Source organism: Chlamydotis macqueenii, chromosome 17 (assembly GCF_036417535.1).
Source record: "Chlamydotis macqueenii isolate bChlMac1 chromosome 17, bChlMac1.mat, whole genome shotgun sequence".
Lineage (NCBI taxonomy): Eukaryota > Metazoa > Chordata > Aves > Otidiformes > Otididae > Chlamydotis > Chlamydotis macqueenii.
The window spans coordinates 14,497,047-14,521,636 of record NC_141572.1 but is presented as its reverse complement, the minus strand read 5'-3'; the positions used below and the strand labels follow the sequence as shown (position 1 = coordinate 14,521,636).

The 24,590-nt window shown below is 45.6% G+C and overlaps 1 protein-coding gene across 9 annotated transcripts in view; it reads right to left on the bottom strand.

The window, feature by feature from the left end:
- The window catches only part of MTMR3 (myotubularin related protein 3), a 79,379-nt gene that overhangs the window by 2,593 nt on the left and 52,196 nt on the right, over window positions 1-24,590 (bottom strand). For 8 of the 9 annotated variants that reach the window (XM_086761118.1, XM_086761120.1, XM_086761122.1 and 5 more), the window contains 10 exons: window positions 18,324-18,529; window positions 17,976-18,107; window positions 15,866-15,977; window positions 14,627-14,822; window positions 12,875-13,060; window positions 11,296-11,466; window positions 8,891-9,036; window positions 6,832-8,230; window positions 4,402-4,512; window positions 3,781-3,869 (listed from right to left, as the gene is read on the bottom strand). In XM_086761118.1, the coding sequence (XP_086617244.1) occupies window positions 3,781-3,869; window positions 4,402-4,512; window positions 6,832-8,230; window positions 8,891-9,036; window positions 11,296-11,466; window positions 12,875-13,060; window positions 14,627-14,822; window positions 15,866-15,977; window positions 17,976-18,107; window positions 18,324-18,529 (2,748 nt within the window). The remainder of the gene's footprint in view (window positions 1-3,780; window positions 3,870-4,401; window positions 4,513-6,831; window positions 8,231-8,890; window positions 9,037-11,295; window positions 11,467-12,874; window positions 13,061-14,626; window positions 14,823-15,865; window positions 15,978-17,975; window positions 18,108-18,323; window positions 18,530-24,590) is intronic. The other variant, XM_086761123.1, reaches the window with a different exon arrangement.

Here is a 24,590-nt window from a genome sequence, read left to right as displayed (position 1 = left end):
CTGCGCCACGCGCTTCTGGAGCTGAGCGGAGCTCTGGGGAGCGGACACCAGGATGGAGCACAAGGCCAACTACAGTACGGAATTACAGCTCCTCAAACGTCTCTAAGCGATGGCTCCTCTGCACAGCACCGTCCCGTGTCAAACTGGAGGGAACTGGCCCCTGTGAACGGGGTAAGCGCCCTCCCATGCCCTGCAGAGCGGCTGGGGCGTGGGGCTGCTCCTCCCTGTCACTGCTGCCTCGGGGGCGGACGGCAAGAGAGGGGCTAAGGGGGGGCCAGTCAGCACGCCCGCCTCCGTGAGGACGCGGGGGAACGCGGTGGTCTGGCCCCTGCTCACGGCACCGACTGGGCTGTGTGTCAGAGACTGGATGCTGCAGTCCTGGGAGGAGGCAGGAGTCTCTGCTCCCAGCACGCACTTTTAGAAGAGCGAGGGAAGTACCAGCACAGAGCTATTTGCTTCTGTTTCTTTCAAGTGCACTGCTGGAAAGTTTAAGCACGGGACAGATGAAAAAAATGAAAACCAGTTTCGGTTGATGCAATCCTCCCACTGCCCCAGCAGCGCAGTGCCTTTCGCGGCGTTCCCGGCAGTTCCACACTTCTGCGTAAAGTAAAGGGAGTCGAGAGGGATCATGCAAAGCCAGGAGACGGGCAGCCAGGCATCTCATGCTCAGAAATGACAGCAGCGCTGCGGCAGGGCGAGCAGTCTCATACGCATTCCTGTCAGATGTCAGCTGGTGGAGGCACGCTGGCGCATGCACCTCACGGGAGGCAGGGATAAAATTTAAATCTTCAAAATAATTACCTTCTCTCCTTGCAGCCCCCCTCAAAACCCGCAGCTGCTCAGGCTAGCCTGGGGAGCACCGCAGTGCCCTGTCCTCCAAGCTCATAAATTCTTAGGAGGAGCTCAGAACAGCACTCCAGGGAAGTGAATTCCACAAGCTTACCTCCATGCCTGACGCCCTTTTCATTAACTCTTTGGCATCAGGATTTTGTGCCATTACTGTTTCGCACTAAAAAAAGATTTGCTGCTGCCAAGAGACCGACAGAGAACTCTGCCTATGCCCAGCAGCTTTGGTTAATCCTTCACTGCCAAGAGAGAGGATTTCCAGATGCTGGGCACTGATGGGGAAGGAGTCAGCAGAGAAATCCCATTTCTCCCTTCAGTGGGCTCATTTTCTCAGCCCCTCATAGCGGCTCCTGGTCTCAAAGCGGTAACCCCAGCACTAGGAGGCTGCCCATGGCCAGCCCTTCCGCAGGGGTTCTGGAGTCTTCTTAAGGACCCTGTTAGGAATTATTATCAGAAAAACCAGTCGGGGTGCAAACAGTGCCGAGAGGTGTTATACGGAAACAGCCTGCAGAACAGCCGCTCCGACAACCCACGTCTCTGCTGCTCAAAGAACCATTATCCTGCAGCCGCTTGCTGTTGACAGATGAGGTCGAAAAAGAACCAGAGGGATTAAAACAAGAATCTGTTTGTTGTAGCTCATCACCTTCCTAACACGTGCTTGGGGATTTTTTGTTGTTTTATCCTTCTGTCATAGATAATAGTGTTCTGTAACCGTTCTCCCCTGAGCTTCGGAAAGCTCTGAACAACTCATTCTTTCTATCCTGGTGGTCCTTCTGCTTTGCTTGAGAGATTAAAAAGAGACATGAAACATGCTGGAAGAGCGATCTTGCTCCTTTCAGGAAGGGTGACTTAAAATCCTACTACTGCCACCTCCTCCTCTGACTCAGTCACGAACGTTTACCCATTCTTGGTGACACTAACTCTACCAGCTTTGCGTCACCTGTTACTGCCACGGTATTGTCAGTCCGTCTGAAATAAGCGGCAGGTTTTTTGTTAGCCTGCACAGCAATATTAGAATTGTTTGATAATTCATGGACCTCTTCAAAAACAAGGCAAAAAGTGGCAAAAATGAAAAATAAAAGCATAATGGCTAAACCTGAAGGACAGTCTCTTCTCAGTTAGAGGTGAAGCGTTCTCTGTTACCCAAACACACGATTCACTGACGGTGAGCGTTAGCGTGATCCACATCCTGGTTTCAGCTACCGAAAGCCAAGCCCTAAATGCCTTTCTGCGAAAAGGGAGGCCCGTTTCTACGGCTCCAAACATCCAACAGCTTGTGCTAGCCACCCACAACTTACTGCTGGTGATTTCTAGGCAAGTGAAAAACAAGGAGGGGGAACAGACCGAGTTAGTTTGGAGAAGTTACCAAGAGAACGCAGACAGACAACAGGCAGGGGCTGTTGTAAATGCTCACCAGATTTGATCAACGCGTTCAACGTCCCTGCAAGGAGGGGAGAGAGAGCTCAGAGGGGAAGGAGCAAAAGAAGCAAATAGCAGCGATGAAGGAAGGGGGATATTTTTACCCTGCTCAAGGCCTCAGAGTGTTTGGGTTCCAACTCATTATCATTCTCAGGTGAGACGCTGAGCTGCCTGCCACCGATCAGTGAGCTTTCTGAAAACCTGTACTATGGAAATACTTGGTGTTCGTGTTGGCTGCCAGGCCTTACTGGTCTCTACCGTAAACAACCAGAGCTTCCGTGGACAGCCTGGTCAGCCAGGTCAGACATTTGAAAGCTGAAGAAGCAAAGACACTAAAGGGAAATTTGCAACCAAACTGGAAACCCTGGGTCAGGTTTAACTCCTCAGGGTGTCGCGTGCACATTCACGCGCTAGGAGTTCTGCAGAGCCCAGGCCTCGGGCACCGAGATGTTGATGCCAAACACCAGGCGGCCTGGGGAGGGCGGGTGGCAGCGCTTCACAACGATACCACCAGGAGAAGGGGAAGGGAAAGCACCACTAACTCCTAGAAAACCCTTCCCAAGCGCACAGCTGGATGCTCAGTCGCGCTGGTTTTCATCTGAAGCCTTACAAATTTGCACAGACACAGTGGACATGAAAAACCAATCAAAGCCATTCAACTTCTATTCATTCCTCCCTGGGTTTCCTTCTCTTTACGAGACGGCTAAGCGGAGCAAACTATAAAGAGGACAAAAACCAAGAAAGATGTTTATCCTTCTCTAGCAATGAAGCATCAAAATGTGACAAGGGCCATTTATTTAAAAGACGATTCTTGTAACAGTTTTCTCATGTCCAGAAATCAGGAATGGGCATTTATTTGGAATAGAAATCTGAGATTCTGACTTTAACCAAAGTATGAGCTAATCACAAGGCCCCTGCCACCTGCTCTTCACTAAGCCCCTGCTGCCCGCATTATCTGTAGCCTCTGCTGGCAATACATTTAGCGAAGAATAATCCAGAAAACTTTTATTTCATATAGGTGTCCTTTTCAGACTCACTTAAAAGAGCAGTTTAATGAAAAGGGAAGAATGGTTAGAGAAGGAAACGAGCAGGTTTACAATCAATAATGGGAAGAAGATGCCATTCATGTATTTGCAGTACTGAATTACTGGATGCTAAGATGACAAACCAGTATTTTTTATTATTTACACCCTTCTTAAAAAGCTAAACAGCCAGCTGCCTCCAAATCCAGTCTGAGGAAAAAAGGTAGGATCTGCTCAGGCTGGGGTGGAGCAGATATCAAACCTGGCTTTTCAAATATATATGCTCTGCATGGGAGAAACTGTTCTGTTCTTCCAAAGCTCTCTGTCCCTTCAGGGTGTGCACGGTCCTACTCTAAAACACTCAGTCTGACACCCACCCTTGAGAAAGGGAGTACGTGTCAAGAGAAAGCCCGCTCCTGGTTTAACGGGAGAGGGACCGGTTCGAGCCCTGACCGTGCCCCGCTCCCTTCCGTCCCGTCGACACACAGGTTACCTGCAGTGGTGCTTCCGGCTGGCAAGCCAGAACGCGCTGTCGCAGCCGTAGCAGTGCGCAGCGAGGTGGTCCGGAAGCCATCGCGTCACCTGGGAGAAATAAAAAGGCAAATTTATCAAGGAGAGGGCAATTAATTAGTAACTAGCCCATCTCATTTGCGCTCACAAGGTCAAAGCAAAGCACCAGGAGGGAAGCGCTTGCTCTGTTTTAAGAGCACAAATTGAGTGTTTGCAACAACTGAAGACAGACAACAGAAACCTTCCCTTTGAGAACAGATCAACACCAAATTCCCCTCAGACAAACAGAAAGTAAGCCATAAAATCCAATTCCCTGTGGTTTTTTCCGTGCTTTAGAAGCATCCAGGCCGTGAATATTCACCAAGCGTGTGTCCACCTAAGGCTCCTTAGCTAACCATCCCTTCCACAGCTTCTCAAAGACCTCAGACAGACAGCAGAGGGCTCATAGGCACAGGTACTGGCAGGTAAAGTATGAGAGACGAGTGAAACGCAAGGAAGACAGTTCACAAGAAGTGGCACGTGACCAAAGGCCGTAGGGTAATTGGAATGATGAGTATCCCATCCTACCAGAAGAATGAGCGATTTACAGGGATTTAGTCTGTACCTCTGTGTCCTGTTTGTCCACCTGCTCCCAGCTGGCTTCAGAGAAAATCTCTGTGCTGCAGCGAGACAAGCAGTTCTGATCCAGATTGCTTTCCGAGTCGGGGATAGAGGTCTGTTGGCAAACAAACACAGCTGAACAGAACCTTCCCATATTCCTCCTTCCATGCAAACAAAACCGGACAGTCCTGGGGAGGAGTACAATGGGTACCAACCTGCAGCGCACGCGTGGCAAAGGCAAGAGTACCTTTTGCCACAGGTCGAAGTGGTTTGTGCAGCGATGAATTGCAAAAAAAAAAAAAAAAAAAACCAAACAAAAAAACCACACCAAAAAACCCCAGCAGGTCAGATTTTGACCCTCTGATGCCAGGATGATGTGAGGCAGAATGGATTTAAAAATTTGTTTTCTGCTGCGTTAGCACAGAGTTCTGGCAGTGCTTTGGGTGATTAACCAAAAAAGCTGCTGGCTGTGGCTCCAATTTCATGGTCACGTTTCTTTCCAAGGCTTCTCAGAACTAATGCTATTAACACATGCGTGCTTTTGTCAGCAAAAATTCCAGAAAACACAAGCCAAATCACACATGGGAAACCCAGAGTGAGTTGTGTATATTCCAGATATAGTTTTCTGGGAATAATGCTTCCTTAATATAGACTATCCAGGTAGAGATGTATTTTAACCGACTTAAAACTCAGCCAGCCCTTAAAATACACCCAGAATAGCAAGAAATCTTGCGTTACTGTCTTTTTGTGCCTGAGGAATGGGCACCTCTGGAGCTCCAGAAGAAAACCTGGTACTCCCAAGCCGAGGCACAAACAGAAGCTAGAGATCAGATTCTTGAAAACGGTGAGTGTTCTAGAGGACAGTGCGCTCTCACGTCCAGCTCTGCACTGCGGTTTGTGAGGGCCCTTAAAAAATGGGAGTCTACTAAATTGAGCCAAAGCACCAACTTTCTCCAAGGAATCCAAGCTTTTGCCGGTGACAGAAGCCACGTCCAACGGAAACGACAGCGAGCCGAAGCGGACGCGCCAAAGGAGCACTCCGTGCTACCAGCGCCGATGTGAAGAGCCAAGAAGGCTCTGAGGATTTTTCACAAGTGTACCTGGGACTATCCAGCACCTCTGCCACTGCTAAACAACATTCAATTAAATAAACAAAAGTTGGAAACCTCTTTTTTTTTTTTTTTTTTTAGTTTTGCAGGCATATAAAACACACGATAATGTGCACGTAGAAAAATTCTGATGGGTGTTACATCAGCCTCAGGTGTTCAAACCCAGAGAAGATACAAACTCATTCAGAGAGTGGAAGTCTCCTTACCTCCCCTCCATGCCCCCTTCCTCCCCCCATGCCTGCCTGCTGCCCCAGTAGCTCTCCTCTCCATTTATTTTACTTAGCTAATAACTGGGCCTTTGAAAAATTAGGTTTTGCAGAAACCCACAGAACTGCTCTGTGCTCGAAAGCCTCTACAGAACAGGACTCCTGCTTGTTCTCTGACTCAGTGTCACGTTCAAGCAACAACATAAGGCCAGTGACTATATTTCCTTTGACTTTTTACTAATTATCAGTCAAAAGAGGAGGAGAAATTAGGTGAAAAACAGATAGGGGAGAAGCAACTTTAAATCCACCCAGGACATACACAGATATAGAGAAAACTTGCTAGCTATTGAGATCTCAAACTTGGAATTGCACTTTTTTCATTTCTGATTTTAAAATTTCTTTTGCAACCGCAACTACACAGATCATTTAATCACTACAGGAGCTAGCGTGCCGTATTTGAATCAAGCCTCCCAGTCTCTACATTTACGACTTTAAATACTTCCAAGTAAAAGCACGAACAGTTTAAAAGCTCCCTTAAGCTTGATTTGTTAAGAAAATACCCTCATTGGCATAAGGCTGCCACAAAAGCTCTTCCCTTATTCCAGCTATGAGCCTGGAGCAGGCCAGCCATCTGAAAAGGGGGTGGCTTAAACGCCACGGTTCTGAGCGAACAGAGCAGCCGCTGCTGCATCTTTCTCACCCTGAGCACGCAAGGCACCAACGCATCAGTCCTACGCTCCTGTCCCAGTAAATCAGAGAAATATCTTTGCTCGTATGTGAAAACACATGTTTTTCCTTTTTAATAAAGCCAATGAAGGTGTTCGGGTATGTCCAGGTATGCGCAGGTACGCTGCGAAACACCCATCTTGAAACAAACCTTTGTACATCTATGGGCAAAGTGAAATAGTGAAAATGTTAATCATCACTAATCGCTACTTGCCATGTACTCGGTCAGTTGTTTGCCCTCTTCACAATGACCCTGAGGGTTTTATAAAAGCCTGGATGACCAGAACAATCACTACCTGACCAATGAACCAAGAGCTGACAGTACGGTGAGATCCAGGACCTGACTAACTAGCCCACTGTTTCCAGCAGTGGCCCAGTTACCATCCCACTTACCACTTCATCTCCATAATCACCGTTGAGACGCAGGGAGCTGTTCAGGAACTGGCTCTCCAGCCGGCTCTTCAACTCTTGCACTTGCTTCTTCAAGGTCTCCACTTCTTGCTGATGGCCAGTTTCTATCTGACGCAGGCGCTGCTGGATAATATCGGTGTAGACAGGCATCCCATCATCGTCCAGGTGACTTCTGGCGGGCTGGTCTGGGCTGCTGGCTGCCTGCTGCTTACCAAGATGATTAAACATCCATTTTTGGTGCAAGTTCCTCAAGTGAAACTGCGCAGAACTACAGCTGGCTGTGGAGACCTGCCGACTCAGAGAGGCCTTGATCCGACCGTCCTCTCCGTTCACGCAGTGTCCGTTTGTCACGTGGTATTTCTGGGGGATACTGAACCCCGCAGGCTTCTCAGTCATCTTGTTCTCAGGCTCCAGCTCTCCGTTACAAACAATCTCATCTTTACATTCAGCTAAAGGCAAGGCACAAGGGGAAGGCATCGGGATGTGTGTGTTGCTGCTACCAGAAGTCCTATGTACTTTTGTTCCCAGTTTTTGAAGTTCTAGCATGCCCTCCCCCTGTGGCCTGTTCTCGATAGTCTGAGAAAGTTCGTCAGCACTGTTGTCGACCAGGTGAGGTCTGAGGCAAGGAACAAGCTCTTGCTTCGCTTCATTCTCCGTTAAGGTTTCCGTAGAACTTTCAATGTTGGATGTTCCTGCCTCGTGCGGGACTGTAAGAGGTAACGGAAGGCCGGCCTGTGCCGTACTGTACAGGCTCTCTGCTTCTCCTTCAAGTTTGCTAATGCCTTCTTCCTCTGGGTTCTTTCCAGGCTCTCTGTTCAGAAAGCCCTCCAAAGGAACAGCCTGTAGTCCTTTCACCTGAGGTAACTGGACAGCGTTACTGCGATCAGCCTCCTCATCCTGTTGTCCTTTAAGCTCAGAAGCACCTTGTGAAACTGGATGTGGATTGGATGCTGCATTGTTCGTTATCATACCTTTGTCCGCCTCAGCCTTTCCACAGACATACCCACGTGGGTTTTCCGTTCTCTTCTCCTTTTCCAGGGCAATCTCGTCCCCTTTCCCTACTGTCTCTAGGCTTCCCCTCAAGTGCTCCTCCAGACCAACATCATCTTTAGTGGCCTCTTGCAAAATGTTCTCCATCTGTCCCTCTGCCACACCAGCTGCAACAGAGAGCTCTGCTCCAACCGGAGCCCTGCCTTGTTTACTCAGGCTCTCTCCGTCAAACGGATCGTCCCCGGGGTTACCGAGGCTGCTCAGCTCCAGGGACCGACGGTGCTCTTGCCACTTCTCGTTGAGGCTGGGGTCGCTGCTACGGCGATTGGTTGTAGGCACGCTGCTATCACAGGCTGTCGTCAGATTGTCAAATGATCTTGTCTTTGGTAACCTATAAAGGTACAAATAACCAAAATCCAAAGTCAAGGGATTTTGTTTGTTTGTTTAAAAAAAAATGTTTAGCTACTATGGTTTAAAAACTTTCCCCCCTCCACAATTAGGACAGTAACGATCTGCTAACTAATGGACTTCTGTGAAGTATTATCTCAGAGCACATTTTGACCGCCTGAGTGCAGAGCTGCGTCAGTACTCTGTTTGCCATCAGGAAGATATCTTCAATCAGACTTCAAACATTCCCAGAATAATCCCTTTGCCACAAAGCACATCTGGTCACACCTCCTAATTAACGTGCTCAGCATCATCGTACAAAACAGCAAAGAAATAGTTACACAACACAGAAAAAGAACTCAAATTCAAGATAACCAAATGAAAGCTTATATCCCACAAGGATATAAGGAATTTTACAAGGCTATGCAATACCCAGAGCTTAACTCTATTTGCTAATCTTCTGTTAGGCTATCGCTGCTGAAACGGAACAGCTTTCAAAACTAAAAACACGACAGACTGCTTTTTGCTAGGTCAGTCACACGGCCCCACAAATAAGCCTGTGAAGAATATCCCCCTCCCACCACAAGTATTCTCCTCTTTACATCCCACAATATTCTCTGTTGATCTTACTTTACAGGATGGGATTTCTGGGCTCTAGGCTCACCTGCCCAGAGGCTGATCTTCAGGGCTAGAGCCAGGAACAGGGTACGGGGCGCAGGTGTCGTCAGCGGGCGTAGAGGGGGAGGAGCAGGGCAGGTAAACAGCACTCCAGAGCATTAAATTACGCACATGGCACACCGGATACAGCACCTGGGAGGGGAGAACACGCCGCAGTCAGAAACCGCTCGCTCCTAGAACGCACGGAGGTGTTCAGATCTGGTTGTGGTAGTTTGTTATTCAGGTTTGCAGCTGGGAGGCTTTGCTAGATCTCTGGATAACTCTGAAGGCTAGCGAGCAGCAACGGCACTTTTGATCAGCTACGCTTGGACATATAATTATCTTTTCTTTCAGAGGAGGAGGCTGGGGCATAACAATGCTGGCTTTCAGCTTCTCCTGAATGAATTACTGCAATGTGCTTTGTGTTAATCTACACCTTAATAATGCTTCTGAGTCATTTAAACTGCTGAAGAATTCAGCGGCCCATTGTCAGCGCAGAGATTTCCTTGTACTCTGTATTATACCGCGCCACACGAGAGTTGAACTAACAACCTCCTCTCCAGGCTCCACTTCATCAAAGCTAACCCTGTCTTTAATGGAAGCACTCACATGTTAAAAATTAAGTACATGCACAAATACTTTGCTGAAGAGGCAATTCCTTGACCGTGGAATACGCTTTCTGTTTCAGTTTGAAAAGACCTTGGGTCACTCTATCAATTCCACTGTTCTCCCCGGCAATAGCAGAGAAACAGTCAGGTTTCGCTGCCCTGAGCAGAGGGAGCCTGGGGGGCGACTGGGTTTGGTGGGTGCTGCTCTTAGGTGACCATGGTTCTGTAACAGATGTGGCTGCATCACAGAGGCACCTTTTAAACCCTGAAGTAAAACCACAAAAAGAACTCCCACATACAGATAAATGATCCTAATTAGCTCAGCACACTACAGTGCAGTATTTACTACAAACAAGTCACCGAGGCCGCATCTATACTGCGGAACACAGCAGGCAAGGGCAGCCAAGGGCAGAACGGCTACCTGTCCACACCACCCGCGCTACGAGCGCTCTCTAAGCTCCTCCTGGGCAAATCTGCTGGTACTTTCAGGGCAAACTTAGATGCATCCATAGCTTTAGAAGTCCTCACAGGCCGTATTTATCTGCAACGTCTCATGCTTTCAGCTATCACATCCACTCTCACGACAATGTCAGGTTGGAAAGTCTTGAAGGGCTCTCTCTGATGTTGCCTGTCGCAATGACAAATGGGCTCTGCACACAGTCTGAGTGCAGGCTGCACGTCCGGCGTCCAGGGGAGACAGCCAGCCACAGAGGGCTGATGTGAATATAAAATTAAGCTTTTTGTAATAAATGTAGGCATAAACTCTTTCCTACTAAGCCAGGTTGTAATTTTACTCTAAGGAACAATTTAAAACCACATCCATCATACACAAAAACACCGCACGGTCCTTACAGTCAGGTTTATGGTACTCGATACTTTTATAAACAAAAAGAGTTTAAATATTTATAGAAGTCTTTGCTGTCCTAATCATGATGACATTTGATGATTGACTGTTTGTTCACACGCCCACCACACTGCATCCCTGAACGCCTTACATGCCCCGTTATCAAATACACAAAAAGGCAGCTGTAAGTCCCTTCCCAAATCTGCAGCGAGCTATCGCTATGGAGGAGCCAGACTGAAAACGTGAAATTATTATGAGAAACAAATACAGACGAAACAATCCGAGTTACTTTTTCTGTTCAGATTTAAGATGAATATAGACACGATGTCCAGGTTTGTATGCAATTTTAGACACTCCTCTAACATAGCTTACATACTCTAGAATTTTACGTTCCTCAAAGATCAGCAAACTTAATGCAAGACTTGCAAAGTCAGACTGAACAGAGCATTCAAAGGTAAGCATCGATGGGGAGAGCTGAGCACACCTCTCTGGAAAAGCCTCTCTATGCTGCATTCACAGTGACAGTTAAGCCATTATGATGTCCCACTGATACAAGCTTGGGCATTTTAGAATCACAGAATGGTTAGGGTTGGAAGGGACCTTCAAAGGTCATCTAGTCCAACCCCCCTGCCAGGAGCAGGGACATCTCCAACCAGATCAGGTTGCTCAGAGCCCCGGCCAACCTGGCCTGGAATGTTTCCAGGGATGGGGCATCCACCGCCTCTCTGGGCAACCTGGGACAGTGTTCTATAACTCGTATTGTAAAAAATTTTTTCCTAATATCTAATCTAAATCTAACCCCTCTATTTTAAAACCATTACTCCTTGTCCTATCGCAACAGGCCCTACTGAACAGCCTCTCCCCATCTTTCTTTTCTTAAGGCACACACTTGTGAGAACATTACACCTGGGAGCCCCTAGCGGGACACTGCCCGCGCGGTGGGGAAGGAAGGATACGTACAGATTCTGATTGGGAGGAGTAGAGCAGGTTTTTGAAAGCTTTGTTTGCTGCCCGCAGCAAAGACCAGACAGAACAGGTCCGTTCCTGAGTGTGTTTTTCTCCTCTCTCTTTCGCATTGTTGCACAGGAATGTACCAAATAGGCAAGAGTAGGTGTGCTGCACCAATTTGACCTGCACAGACCAACACAAATATCGTCATATGGCAGAAGATATCAACTTAACATGAGAATCAACATCCAGGCTTAAGAAGCAACAAATCTTTTCTTCACAAGGCAGTACACACCCTTCCCAAAGGCTGATACACAGATACACCTAGCAGTTTTCGCATAGCTCCTTATAAACTAATTGCAAAAGAACTCAAGCATAGCAGAATCTTTTAAATTAATAACTAAAAAATTCAGGAAAAAATATAAAATAGAAAGACAAATATTTGTTCATAGACAAGTAACAAAGTCTTGCCGATTCAAACTCACAGCTCTGTAGGACAGGCAAAGAAAAGAATCACGATACCGGTTACAAAACACGAATGCGGTACAAAAGGCAAAGAACGGGGGGGGATAAGTGTTGCTTTCTGTACGCTGGTACAAAGGCGCACAGCACAGACACCCTGATCATTATTCACTCCGTGCTGCGGTCCCAGTCTGACAAAACAGCTGAATGTGAACGTAACCTTAGGCATATCAATGACTTCCAGTGGACCACCCAGACGTTTAAATGAAGTCAAGTGTTTCAATACACTAATAAATTAAGGGGTTTACTCTAAAAAGGCCAGAACACCAAGGGTACGCTCACAGGGAGCTCCCGCAGGTTAGCAGTGTGCTGTGAAGCCAGTTACAACCTTCGTTATCGCGTTTCCCAACCAAGCCAAGCCAGGACTGTACGCATACTCGGTTAAGTGGCTGAGCTGGAAAGCGGTAATTCAAGTCACCCACAATCACAGGAACATGCTTTAAATCTCTCAGTGGATCAGACACTTCATAAAAACTTCTGTTCTTCAGATTACCAGCCTTGCAGTCAGTGAGTGCCACTTCCCAGAGACCTGCTTTCCAGCCTTGAGAATGGATTTTGACCACCCTAGGCAAATCTCTCGTGGGAGAGCTGTCCACTTCAAAATAAAACAAAACAGCTCATACACCCTACTCATTTCCAGCAGAAACACTGAATAGAAAGGTAAGGCAGAGGTTGTTTTTAGAGGAGTCTTCAACCCAAAAGAAGATCAAAGTAGGGGGAAGTTTGGCTCTGACTTTTTAAAATGCTGTTTATATGAATTATACTAGAGCTATTCCACCACCTCTTAGGTGAGACTATCAGATTCGTGCCATTTACTTCTTTAAGGTTTAAAAGAAGTCCTCGAGGGTCCTGCTTCGGTTCTAAGAGCAAACAGACCTCAGGTCCCATGAAGTACACAAGTACTTTTGTCTACTGTGTCTGGGCAGTTTTCCCCGATTCCTTTACCAGGCTGCAGCGTATCACAGGTAGATGGGAAACCAGAAGCCCCTCGGGGCCCTACAGTACGTTAGCACTGGGGAGTGGGTTAGAAGCAGTCTATAAAACAGCAATCTCTCAAGCCACAACTCACAAGGAATGCTTCGTTAAACTCGAAAGAGCAAGGGAACTGCCTCTGGAGCTGATGGACGCAGTCCAGCCACTGTAAAAACACTGGGCAGCGCTCATTTAGGTCATCCGAATTCTCACCATGGCCACAGCGATCTGCAAACTTGTGGCCAAAATCCAGCCACTCCGTCTCCACTAGCACCTGGAAACCCTGCAGAAATGAAAGCACAGATGAAAAGTTGCTATTTTTCGTTGGTTCAGTCTGAGACTCATGGGAATCACCATTATTTTATTTCTGTGTCCTCACTCGCTCTCATTTCCCTTCAGCACTGGCCTCGTTACTTATCTTTGCTGCTTTACCTAATGCCTCTGTGTTCTGAGATGCTGCACAACGAAATTAGGATAGATATGAATTCCCAAGCCTACACAAACAGGAAAGGGAGTAAGGCAGTGACTGGAACAGAAGATCCTGATAGGAGACCTGTCTTGGCCAGGCAGGGTTGAGTAGGAAATTCACCTTGATCAAAACTCTCTGGATCGCGATAACCAGCGTCTGCACAGGAGAGGACATTTTAAAGCTCTCCCTGGAAAATGATGGGTAGATCTGTCATAAAAGAAAACAATTCAGCCACGACAGGACACCCTCGCTCAGAGAGAGTGCTTGCCTGTGTGTATACCAAATGTAGCACAGTCACCAGGCTGATTAAAGGTTGAATTGCGTGATTTCTCAAACAAAAAGGGCAAAGAACATTTCAAAACAGTGCCTGGCTGAGCACCTGAACGCGACACCTCGTCTTACAGGACCTAAAACCCATCACAGGTTAGGAAGGTTTTGATTCTTAGAGGAAAGAAAAATTGTACAGCATGGTTAAGTCGATGGTTGTAATTAGAGCAAAAATAATAGCCAGGAGCTGAAAAGCTTGAAATGTGACAATGCTGAAAACTCATTTTCCTCAACATCTCTATCTTTGTACAGGCAGTTTATGGTTTCCTCTGATGCGGCGGTGAGAAGGCAGCAGGCAAAGGGTGTGTAGAGAAGGACTCCGCACTGAACAGGAATGACAGCGCCTGTGGGAGGGACCAGCAGGAGGTTCTGTGCCAGGGACAGAACAGTACGTTTTGACCTGACAGATGTCGACTTCTAGAAGCCATGTGAAAAAGGATCTGAGGAAGTTTCCACAATTCAATCCAAAAGACACTGCTACAGTTTAAACTTCTGGTCCTCCTGTGTCTGAGGCTGTAAGCAGCAGTTTACAGCACAGTGTTCAGACACACGGCACTGTTCTAGACAACAAAGGCACCTTGCATGTGGGCTGGCAGATGGAACCCAGCCATCATGTGTCACCCAACGCTGAAAAGTGACTGGGGGGAGGGAATTCAGGCTGAAAAAACCAGAGAAATAAAAGTGACAGAGGACAACAAAAATCTGAAACTGCAAAAACATGCAGTTGGGGAATCTAGAAAAGAGAATGGCTTTGTACTAATAGTTGGCTGAGGAACTGCAATGGTGTAGGGTTTGCAGTACATACTCCTAAGCTAAATACAGGGAAGCACAGACCATGACTGCGCGGTTACAGCCAAGAGGAAAAACAGTCTGCTCTTGAATTACAGCCTGCACTTCCTCCTATACATAACTATCTGCAGACTACTGCTGGTAAACTGCTAGCTTTAGTACCTTTTCTAGTGGAAAAAAACTGAAATAATTTACAGACAGACCTCCTCAAGAAAGGACCCAAGTCCGGTAACTATCTCCCGCACTACCAGCCGCCGTACAAACCTCTGTGGTCCTGTAATAGGGATCTAGAAGCAGTTTGGCCAGCGCCACTATCTGGGGCGTTCGGTCCCAGCCGTCTGAGCAGTGCACCAAGACTGGTCGCTGGTCTCGGTCCACGGCATGAACCACAAGTAGCGCAGATTTCAGAAGCACAGACAAGTGCTGCAGCCATTTGGTACTTTCCAGAGCTGATAACCAACTAGAGGGAAACAAGGGAAGACAGTTTTTGCTCTTTAAAATGCTTTCAGGTTTGCATCTTTGAATTTATCAAGTCAAAGTTTTTATTTTAATAAGCCGTGAATGTAATTCTTGAATATTTTTCATTTACATCTCATTTAACACTTTCCCAGATTTGTAAGAAACAAAGGAACATGTGAGGAACAGTCAGTTTCTGGTACGTGCTTTGCTGCCCAAGACTTCCAAGAAGCTTAAAGAACATTTTCCCAGACAAGAGTCACACATCACCAGCAATGGACACCGCAAGTGGTGGTCTAACCCACCGCTACTGGGTGATCATTCATTTCAGGAGCCTCTGCTGCCTCCCTTCCTCCGAGCTGAGGCTTCAGATTCCCCAGCAGTCCCAGCATCACTGGCATATCGTGGGACTCCGCCATACGCTCCTGACAACTCTGTGCTTCAACGACAGGGTGAGGTGCCTTTGAAATCCCCTGTATCGTGACTATTCCCAGGCTTCTCAAGGTGTGCTGTAGGGACCTTAAGAATCTCCAGCCTTTGAACTACGTATCGGTCTACCTGGATCTACCCTGAAACCATGACTCTTAGCAGGAAATTCAAACCAGGATGGCCATTAGAGGCCAGTTATTCCATAGCACTGGAGAGCTACGAACTGTGTCTCCTGAAATCACACCATAAACGCATGAAGTACATGGAACACCACTAGAATATTCTGAAGGAGAGTCAAGCTAAGATTAAAGGTCCAGGAATAGTAGGTAAGCCCAAGTGCTAGCACTTAAAAACCCTCCTGAAAGTAGTAACATTCCCATATCAATACTCAAGGCTACATTATAATCCCAGATGTCATTTTCTAGGTTCACTTCAATGACAACAAGCCAAAGACTTTAGCTTAAATTCTATGGAAATGAAAAAAATACAGCTTAGCACTATTACACGGGAAAGTCACCAGGGGAAAAACCACCAGACTTCAGTTTACAAACCAGCACTGGAAGAATGCTGTTGCAGAAACATGTAAACAAAGGCAAAAACCACCAAACACCCACTTACTTTCCTGGATCTGGCATTTGTGTGCAGAGCAAACGCAGCGACTGAAAGCTCTTCCGGATGGAATGAATGTTTGCCATCCCCATGAACACTACTTCACAGTTGGGATAGTATTCTGTAGGGAAATACCAAGAAAGAGGGAAGAAACTAAAAACTACACTAAGCTAAATTTCTAAAAGAAGCTTTTTCATAAAAATCAAGCTGCTGTTGCTGTGGGCAGCTGAAATAATCTGTTTACAAATATTCTGTAAGGAGAAATCAGTACGTGGTGTTTGCTAGGTACTCCAGACATTACAACACAAAACAGGAAAGAGTTACAAAATGTTTGTGTATTTATTTTCAGTGTTTCACTTCACATTACAAAAAGCAGTGTACAAATCTACGGGAGCGGTGATATCGCTGTGCTCGAGGTTACAGAATGTGTTTATAAAGACCAAGAAACACCCTAAGAGACTGCGACGCATAAACAGTACTGAACTGATAACTGAAGGATGTTCCTAAATTTGATACACCAATCTATATTTTCATACAAGTTACAGATTCCTTTTCCTAACCACTCAAAAGGCAGAAAAATTACTTCATTCCCTGCTTTATTCTGAGTTTTTCTGTTATGAGGAACAAGCGTCACACGTGAGAAATCCTCAAAGCTCCGGAAAAGGGAGGATGGATGGAATTCCTGAGCCTGCCTTCAGATGCTGCTCTGGAATGTACTACAGCAACTCTGCTCCACTGGGGAGGCAGCAGCTGAACAGGCAGGGTCCACCACTCCCAGGGAGCACCTAAGCAGCTGCAGAAAAAATACTAATTCAGTAGTCTTTCCTAGATTTAGTTTTCCTGTCCCAGTGCTTCTGCCTGCACAAAGATGACGACATGATAGCTAAAATGACCTTTTCTACAGGAGAAAAAAAAATTTAATCGGGATTCAGAATATGGGATATCAAGTGCTTGCACAAGAAAACGCAGCAGTCTCTTAAAAGAACACGTTTTCTATCATTTGATTTCTTAACTGCTGGCCCAACAGATTTTGGCCCAAGCTAGAACATCCTGGTAGCGATGCACTACGTAACCCCAGCCAGAGGCGACTGACAGCATCATGCAACTGAAGCATTTTTACTGAATTATGTTATATATAAAGCACAACATAAATGAAGTATTTTTATACAGAGAATAAAGCAAACTTGGCAATGCTTTGGAGAAAAATTATCAGCACTTAACGCAGGTCAAATTTATTGAGGATGACAAGCTTTGGAAATTCTTTCAAAGAATTCAAGAACCAACATATAGGATGAAAATTAAACTTCCTGCATACTCTGCTTTTCTGATTTGAAATTTTACCCTCTGATGAGTTATTTAGTAGATTTGAGGCGTTAAATGGAAAATTCACCTTTTCTTATTGATGGCTACATATCAAAGCGCAGCTACTGCAGCAAAGTCCAAAATAAGAATATATGGTCAAAACAGCTTTTGTTATCTATCGTTTTCCTGTCTGGTATTTTTTTCTAGACTCTCCACCCCTGGAATTTTCACAGGCTGCATTCATATCCAATAGCGACCATAAAATGTCTTGTTTATAATATCACAATTTACAAGTGCCAAAGAACACAAATCATTGCAGATGTATTACAAACGCAAGATGAATCAGGATTTCAGTTGCTTTGCGTTATGATATAAATGCTGAAAAATGTTTCAGCTTTAGAAAAGCTGCTGAAAAGTTGTCTTCTGCACAACCATTCTAGAATATTACTATCCTCTACAGTTAGTGGCTTTTTACAAGTGTGTTCAGTTTTTTTTAGACCTTAGCACACTGGACACCTTTGTCTCACTCTGGTTTATATATTTGACTCAGCAGGGGAAAGCTAATCAGCATATTCCACACAGTTCAGCACTGTTACCAGCTGGTTTTATGCTCTAAGAAACAGACTTAAAGAACAGCTAAACCTGTCCTTTCGAAGGGCTGTGTGATAGCTGCAACAATCCAGAACTTCCACACAGATGAACAGCACACGCATCCACACAGGCTGTTACACACACAGCACTGAAGATATCACTGTCATTATATTTAAGCAAACCCTTTGGATTCCATGACAGAACACTGAGAAGAAATCCCACTTACCTGGGCACTCACAGCCTCCACCTTTGGCTCTGTTCGCCACAGCTGCTGCGTAAGATCGCGCATCTAAGATCAAGAGCTTCTGAGGCTGTATGGCCAAACTCTCTGCTCCCGAAGCGTTAGAGATTGAGGAATCTGGGGAAGAGGATACGCTGCTGCTGAGTAACTAGAAGGGCACTTCTGTGACATTGCTTACAACAATGATTCACTCGAGTCCCACAGTGCATACGCACTGCACGTATAGAAACTGCACAACGGCTGCAGATTGAACCTCTTGCAGTACACATGTAAGAGATTAAGCTTTTATATAAAACTCAGCTCTCAACAGAAAAGGAATAGTGACAAACTTACCAAACTCCACGTCAGAGAGGTCTCCTCCATTGGAGAAATCTCTGGAACAATTTCCATTCATTAATTTGTTACTGTTGGACCTTGAATCTGAGGCACAGGCTTTGGCTACAGACTGGACAAGGTGTTCATCATCTGCATTCCTCCAGCCCCACCAGCTGACCTCAGGTTGTCCACAACGCGAAATAACTGCTCCATTGCTCTGGTGCCTGAAAAAGTAAAGAATAAAAAAGAACAGTGGAGCATAACTTGAAGAATCGGGATGAAAAACACAGAGGGCACGAACAATTAAACGGTTCATTCCAGTAGTTTGATTCATTGTCCTGGGACCTCTCTAGCATTCGCAGTTGTCCTCAACCTGTGATTCAGTGGCAACGCATTCCACCTGCTTCCCTTCAAAACACTGACCGTGACTCCAGTCACTGAATGGTGAAAGTCCAAGCCGAGGTCAGGAAGAGAGAACAAAGCATTTGCTTGCTCAATGTTGTTGCCTGTTGGCCAGTGAAAGCTGAGAACATTTTGGAAGAGCAGACGAGGCATTAAAGAGGTATTTAACACTTGCTGGATAGCCAGGTCTACCGCTGTAACACCAGAGTAAACAGGAAAGTTCCATTTAACTCATGCTAACCTTACAGCTAGAAGACAGGAGCAAAACCACAGATTCACTTTTTGAGGAAATTTCAAACATCAAAACGTACCACTAATTAAATCTGAAGAATGTTACAATCTTGGCAGAAAACCCCAGCAGAATTTGGCCTGTCTTCTGTCTGAGGATGAGTCATGGTAACCCAAAACCTTACCGTTGCACTCTGACTGTAGCCATTCCTAGGCACTGCCCGTGAATCACAAGAGGTGGTCCTTGAACACTGCAGAACACATCTAGGAGCCAGTTATTTTAGCCGTTGTTTCCCTAGCTAGAAGAAAAGAGCCTTTCGCATCTCAGGATGCTAAACCTCTGCAGCTTTACTCATCCTGAAGTTTCTGAACAGAAAGGATTGGTTCTGCCATCCCCTTTTCCCACTTCTCTATGCATGGGTCTGGTCCATCCCTCTCCCTGCCCGCTTTTGGGGTCAGTGCTTCACCTACTGCCTCTCAAACACCGGTCGCACCTGGCAGAGCAGCACCAAGGAGCTGACAGAGAGCAACAGCAGCTCTTACATCTGACACCAGCACACTGCCAGGCTGCTAAATAACAAAGTCCACAACCGAGGAAACTTTGCTACAGACACCCCTGCAGCACTGGAAAAGGAAGTACTGCTTACCAAGAGAGTATGTTTCTTCTAAAGTGGGATATAAATTGCAAACACTCTGTATACTGATAAAACTTCAGAGGACTGGAAAATGGAATACAGAGGTGAGTTTCTCAAAAAAAAAAAGTCAGCGAGATAAGTGAAGAATGACCTAACTTGAACATAGCTCTCATCTTCTGGGGAATGACATTAAAAACAGAGAATTTTTTAAAAGTGTCTGAAGAGTTAGTAGTTATTTTCTTAAATTTGACCTAGCTTCTTGTACTACACATAAAGAGTAGATTTGAAATAATTCAAATGTATCCAACCATTGCAAACATGGTCTGAAAAAGATTTTAAAACTCTTCCTTATAATGCATTATAAAACACAGTATTGAAACATATCATCACTGCTCCACTTGCTGCCTCCATGCTGGCACATCCCCCCACTGCCCACAGAAATGTCATTCCCCATTCCCTGAAGTGTTTGTACCTGGCACTAACAACGTCCTCCCCGACCTCACCAGCAGTTCCATTCCGGGGGGCGCAGCCACGGCAGGAGAGGAAGCCCAGCAGCTGGCACAAAGAGCTGCAGGTGGAGTGGCCAAAGCAGAGAAGAGACAACTTCTCTCAGGCCACAGAGTGACTTGATGATGCTGAGGAATGGGACATCCAGAAATGTTTACTCCCTGCCTTATGTTCCATCGGATGCATCCTACCACTAATCCACCCGCTGTTCTCTATTTAAACAGCCGGCAGATACACAACCCTTTAGAATCACAGAAGGGTTTGGGTGGGAAGGGACCTTCAAAGCCCACCCAGTCCAACCGCCCTGCAAGGTGCAGGGACATCTCTAACCAGATCAGGCTGCTCAGAGCCCCGGCCAACCTGGCCTGGAATGTTTCCAGGGATGGGGCATCCACCGCCTCTCTGGGCAACCTGGGACAGTGTTCTACCACCCTCAGTGTAAAACCTAATGTCTAATCTAAATTTATCTCCATTCCCCCTCGTCCTGTCACACCAGGCCCTGCTGAAGAGTCTCTCCCCACCTTTCCTGCAGCCCCCTTTAGGCACTGGGAGCCGCTCTCAGGTCTCCCCGGAGCCTCCTCTTCTCCAGGCTGAACAGCCCCAGCTCTCTCAGCCTGGCCTCACAGCAGAGCTGCTCCAGCCCTCTCATCATCCTCGTGGCCAAATCTGGACCCTCTCCAACAGGTCCACGTCCTTCTGATGCTGGCACCTTTAAGCAAAGGTGCCTCTAAGGCAATGCCACACCAGAACCCCGGATTTATCAGCTATGCACATCCCAATTACAGTTCCTGTATGTTATGACGTAGTAAAGGATCTCAGAGCCTTCTGGCGAACAAACTGGCCATCCCACCTTCATGTCAACCAAGAGCTGTTTCATTCCCTCTAGTAACGCAACTGCACAGAATGGTAAGGGTCAGCTGAATCCTTGAGCAAATCTAAACAGTCAAATTGGACAGCCCTGAGCTGGAAGAAAGCCCACCCAAACCTATAAATTTTAACTTTTATTCCTCTCACCACTCTAATAAATGTTTATGGAGGTGTGACAGGCTGGTTTATAATCTGCTGTCAGAGCTGTCGAGCCCCGTGGGGCACGGAGCAGCACCGTTGTGGGCGGCAGCGGCTGCCTCACGCTGCTCCTTCAAAAACGATGCGCACCTCAGGTGAAGGCTCCTTGGTGCAAAAACTTCAAATTACAAACCAGGTTGTGATATGGTATTTTAAGTATTTTTTATAGCTCCTTTGTAATTGTTTCATATAAAATCCCTTCACCAAAAGGAAGCAGCTGACACAGTGCATTAACCGAACCAAAGGAAAAGCAATCTGAATGCCACGGCACCTACAGCAGGTGCCAGCCGACTGCGCGCAAAGGAAAACGTATTTCTGCTGAAATGAATAGCCTTCCAGAAAGAGCTCTATTGACACCAAATGAGTTCAGCAAAAAATACGCGCCAATCACCGAAAGGCCACCTAGTTCCCCACTATGCTTGCACAAATAACAGAAGAAAACAAAACATCATTACGCATGTAAGAAATCTATTCTGAACACTCAGATAAGCTCATTTATTTTTCCATATGTTCTCCCAGATTTCATTACTACCTGCCTGCAGAACCATTTTCACAGGTTCATGAACAGTTATATTTTAATCTCCAGGTTCTTGCCTCCCATTTATACCACAAATAAGAAAGAATTATTAGGCCAAAAGTCACGTTGTTCATTGATAGCGGCGAAGCCCGAACGCTCCTAAGCCTGCACAAATACGCAACGTTCAGATGTACGAGCAGAAATCAGCAGGCAATTCTATTTACGGCAATGTTGGCGGTCCGGGGAATCACGCTCATTCCAGCTGGACTGGCCATGGGAACAAAAAACAGCAAATAGTTTAAGTGTGATTCTGAGGTCCCTGGAGATAGAGCTGCGGATAAGACGGTGTCGCTCAGACCTCAGTAACCAAAAAGAGATTTAAAAAATTAACGCAAATCCTCGACTGTGAATTTCCTAAGCCTCTAGAGACAAAGTAACAGGCAATCACCCTCCAGCATAAATCTCCCTCCAGTATAAAGCATTGTATAAATGGTGTACGGTACCTCTGCACGCTCTTAATCTTCCTTCTTTCAAACAGCATTTGAGTACAACAATAAATTCACCGAGTCCTTGTAACTACAAAGACAGGGAGGACTAATGAAGGTGTGAATAGCTCCCCCACAGCATTACTTAACCGCTAGTCCTTGCAACTGAAAATAAAGATCACCGCTGCAATTCACAGAGGTAACTCAGCAAATACAGCACATGGCAGCTTTCTGTTTCTCTTTGCCTCCTGCGCTGGCAGAAATGCTGCCCGCATGGGTAATCACCTTCTGCAGTGGGCGAGACAAAGCGACACCTTCAACACCTGATTTCCAAGCAGGTTCTCATGACTTCAGGACACTTTATATAATGTATGAAGTCCTCTCTCTCATCTTTCTGCAAAATCCAGAAAGGCTACTCCCTAACATCGCTTTTCTGGAATCAAACCAGGTAACCTACACAAACCATGTCACAGGCCAGATTTATCTACACAAATATGTGTCTAGATTTTAAAAAATTGTAAACACAGAAAAACCACAGAAGCTGGGTGTGCCATTTTTCTAGAATTCTGACCATAAAGTAGAAGCAACGCTCCTGACAGTCCAATCTCAGCTGAGTAGTTTTGAAGCTCGCCTCTGAATTCAGCCCGCTGAGCTCTTCGGACTGTGCATACTGTCACCGCTCTTGAACACTTCACAAGGACAGACAAGGAGTTTTTTGTTGCCAAGTGTCTGTCTCTCCGGTCTCTCTCTATCCCAGTGTTCAGTACCTGAGACAAGTTACCGGACTTTTTTTTAAAAAATCATTATTACTTTTTTTTTTTTTCCTTTAAGGTAAAGCAAAAAGAGCGGATTTTTAAAGTGTGATCAATAATGAAACAGTCTCCAAATAATCTTCAACAGATAAAAAAAGCTGAATGAGCTTTTGTCCCGTACTCCTCCAAAAGAAAGAAAAAAGGTATTTTTATCACAACATATATAGAGAGAAAACTATGCCTGGGTTTCCAATCACATGGATCATCAACCACACCTGATGTGAGCTCTATCAGAGCACAGAATGATGAACTGGGTGTCTTAAAAAATCTACTGCTAAATGTCAAGTTAAGAAAAAAAAAGAAATGAAAAGGGAGAAAAACTTTTCTCCCACTGATTTAAGATTATAAATGAAAAACTATGTGGTAATTTAACCTACAGAGTCTCATCAGAACTGCAGAAAACAATGCCAGGGATTCAACAACTTCAGTCTGAGGGCTTTTGAACATGTAAATCACTCTCCCACAAACCCCCCCAGAACGCAAACTGTACCCAAGAACGCAAAGAAAGTGATTTCTTCTCCTGGATAGTCATGAAGGGAGGAGGAACGCTTCCCTGGGCCCAGTGTGCTTGCAGGTGAGGGGCCCCCCAGTTATCCAATAACCACATGAAAGGCACAAAGCGGCTTGAAACAGTGTTCAAAGCAGTGTCCTGCCATAACAACAAAACACCTTCAGTCTTAAGAACTAGCATATGCTGGAAAGCATTTTTCCCCCCTCATAGAGCTGAGCAGAGGATGGAGCAATTCCTTCACATTCAGAAAGAGACTGCGCCAACCCTTGGATTGTTTGGAAAGGAGAGAAGATAGGAGGATTTAAAGATAACTGTCTGCTGCCACAAGCTAATTTGTTCTCCTTTCGTAGAAGGAGAACTCTTAAGCTAGGTAAATAATGTTTTGCGGCCTGCTCTTAACTCTTCCAACCCAGGCTGTACGAATTTGTCAACTTTACTGCTCTCTAAATTTAGCTTGCCACTCAGACCAGCTTTTCCTTTCTGTCTGTTTAGAAGGAATGAGTGGCTGGCAGATAATGGAATTATCAGTATTCATTATCTTTTTAATCCCTTTGTCATCTGACTTTTTAAACTGATTTTAAACATTTATGGGAGGATAACTACACCAGGAAAGTGGCCAAGGTATTAAATGACAGGTTCTAGAATATTTGAAAAAAAAAAAAAAAAAAAAAACAGACGCTGAAGTATATTTCTTACTGGAGAAGCTGACAAAAACCCTCAGCAGAGCAGTTTTGTTATGAAGAATTGCTGCACTCCATCTAAGGAAGACACTGTCCAATTAAAACTACCTAAAAGATGCAGAGTTAAAACATACATTCTTCTGTAATGGGAGTTTTATATCTCCCTTAAATAATTTTGGTATTTGTTTTTGTTTATTCTGCAGTCTCAGTATTAGCCAGTTGACAATCAGAGAAAAATCAAAGGAGTACCTGGCCAGAGATGCTATTTATCATTTCTTCAGCTGTGCTGATATCTTCATCTTTGATTATTTTTTTTTTTTAATATGAAAATGAAAAAAAGTATCTTAACTGAGGTGACTGGCCTAGGAACGACTTGCAGGAGACGCAAATGCTGAGTGCTCCTACAATACGCGCTTGGAATTAAAAGATACAAACCCTTATTT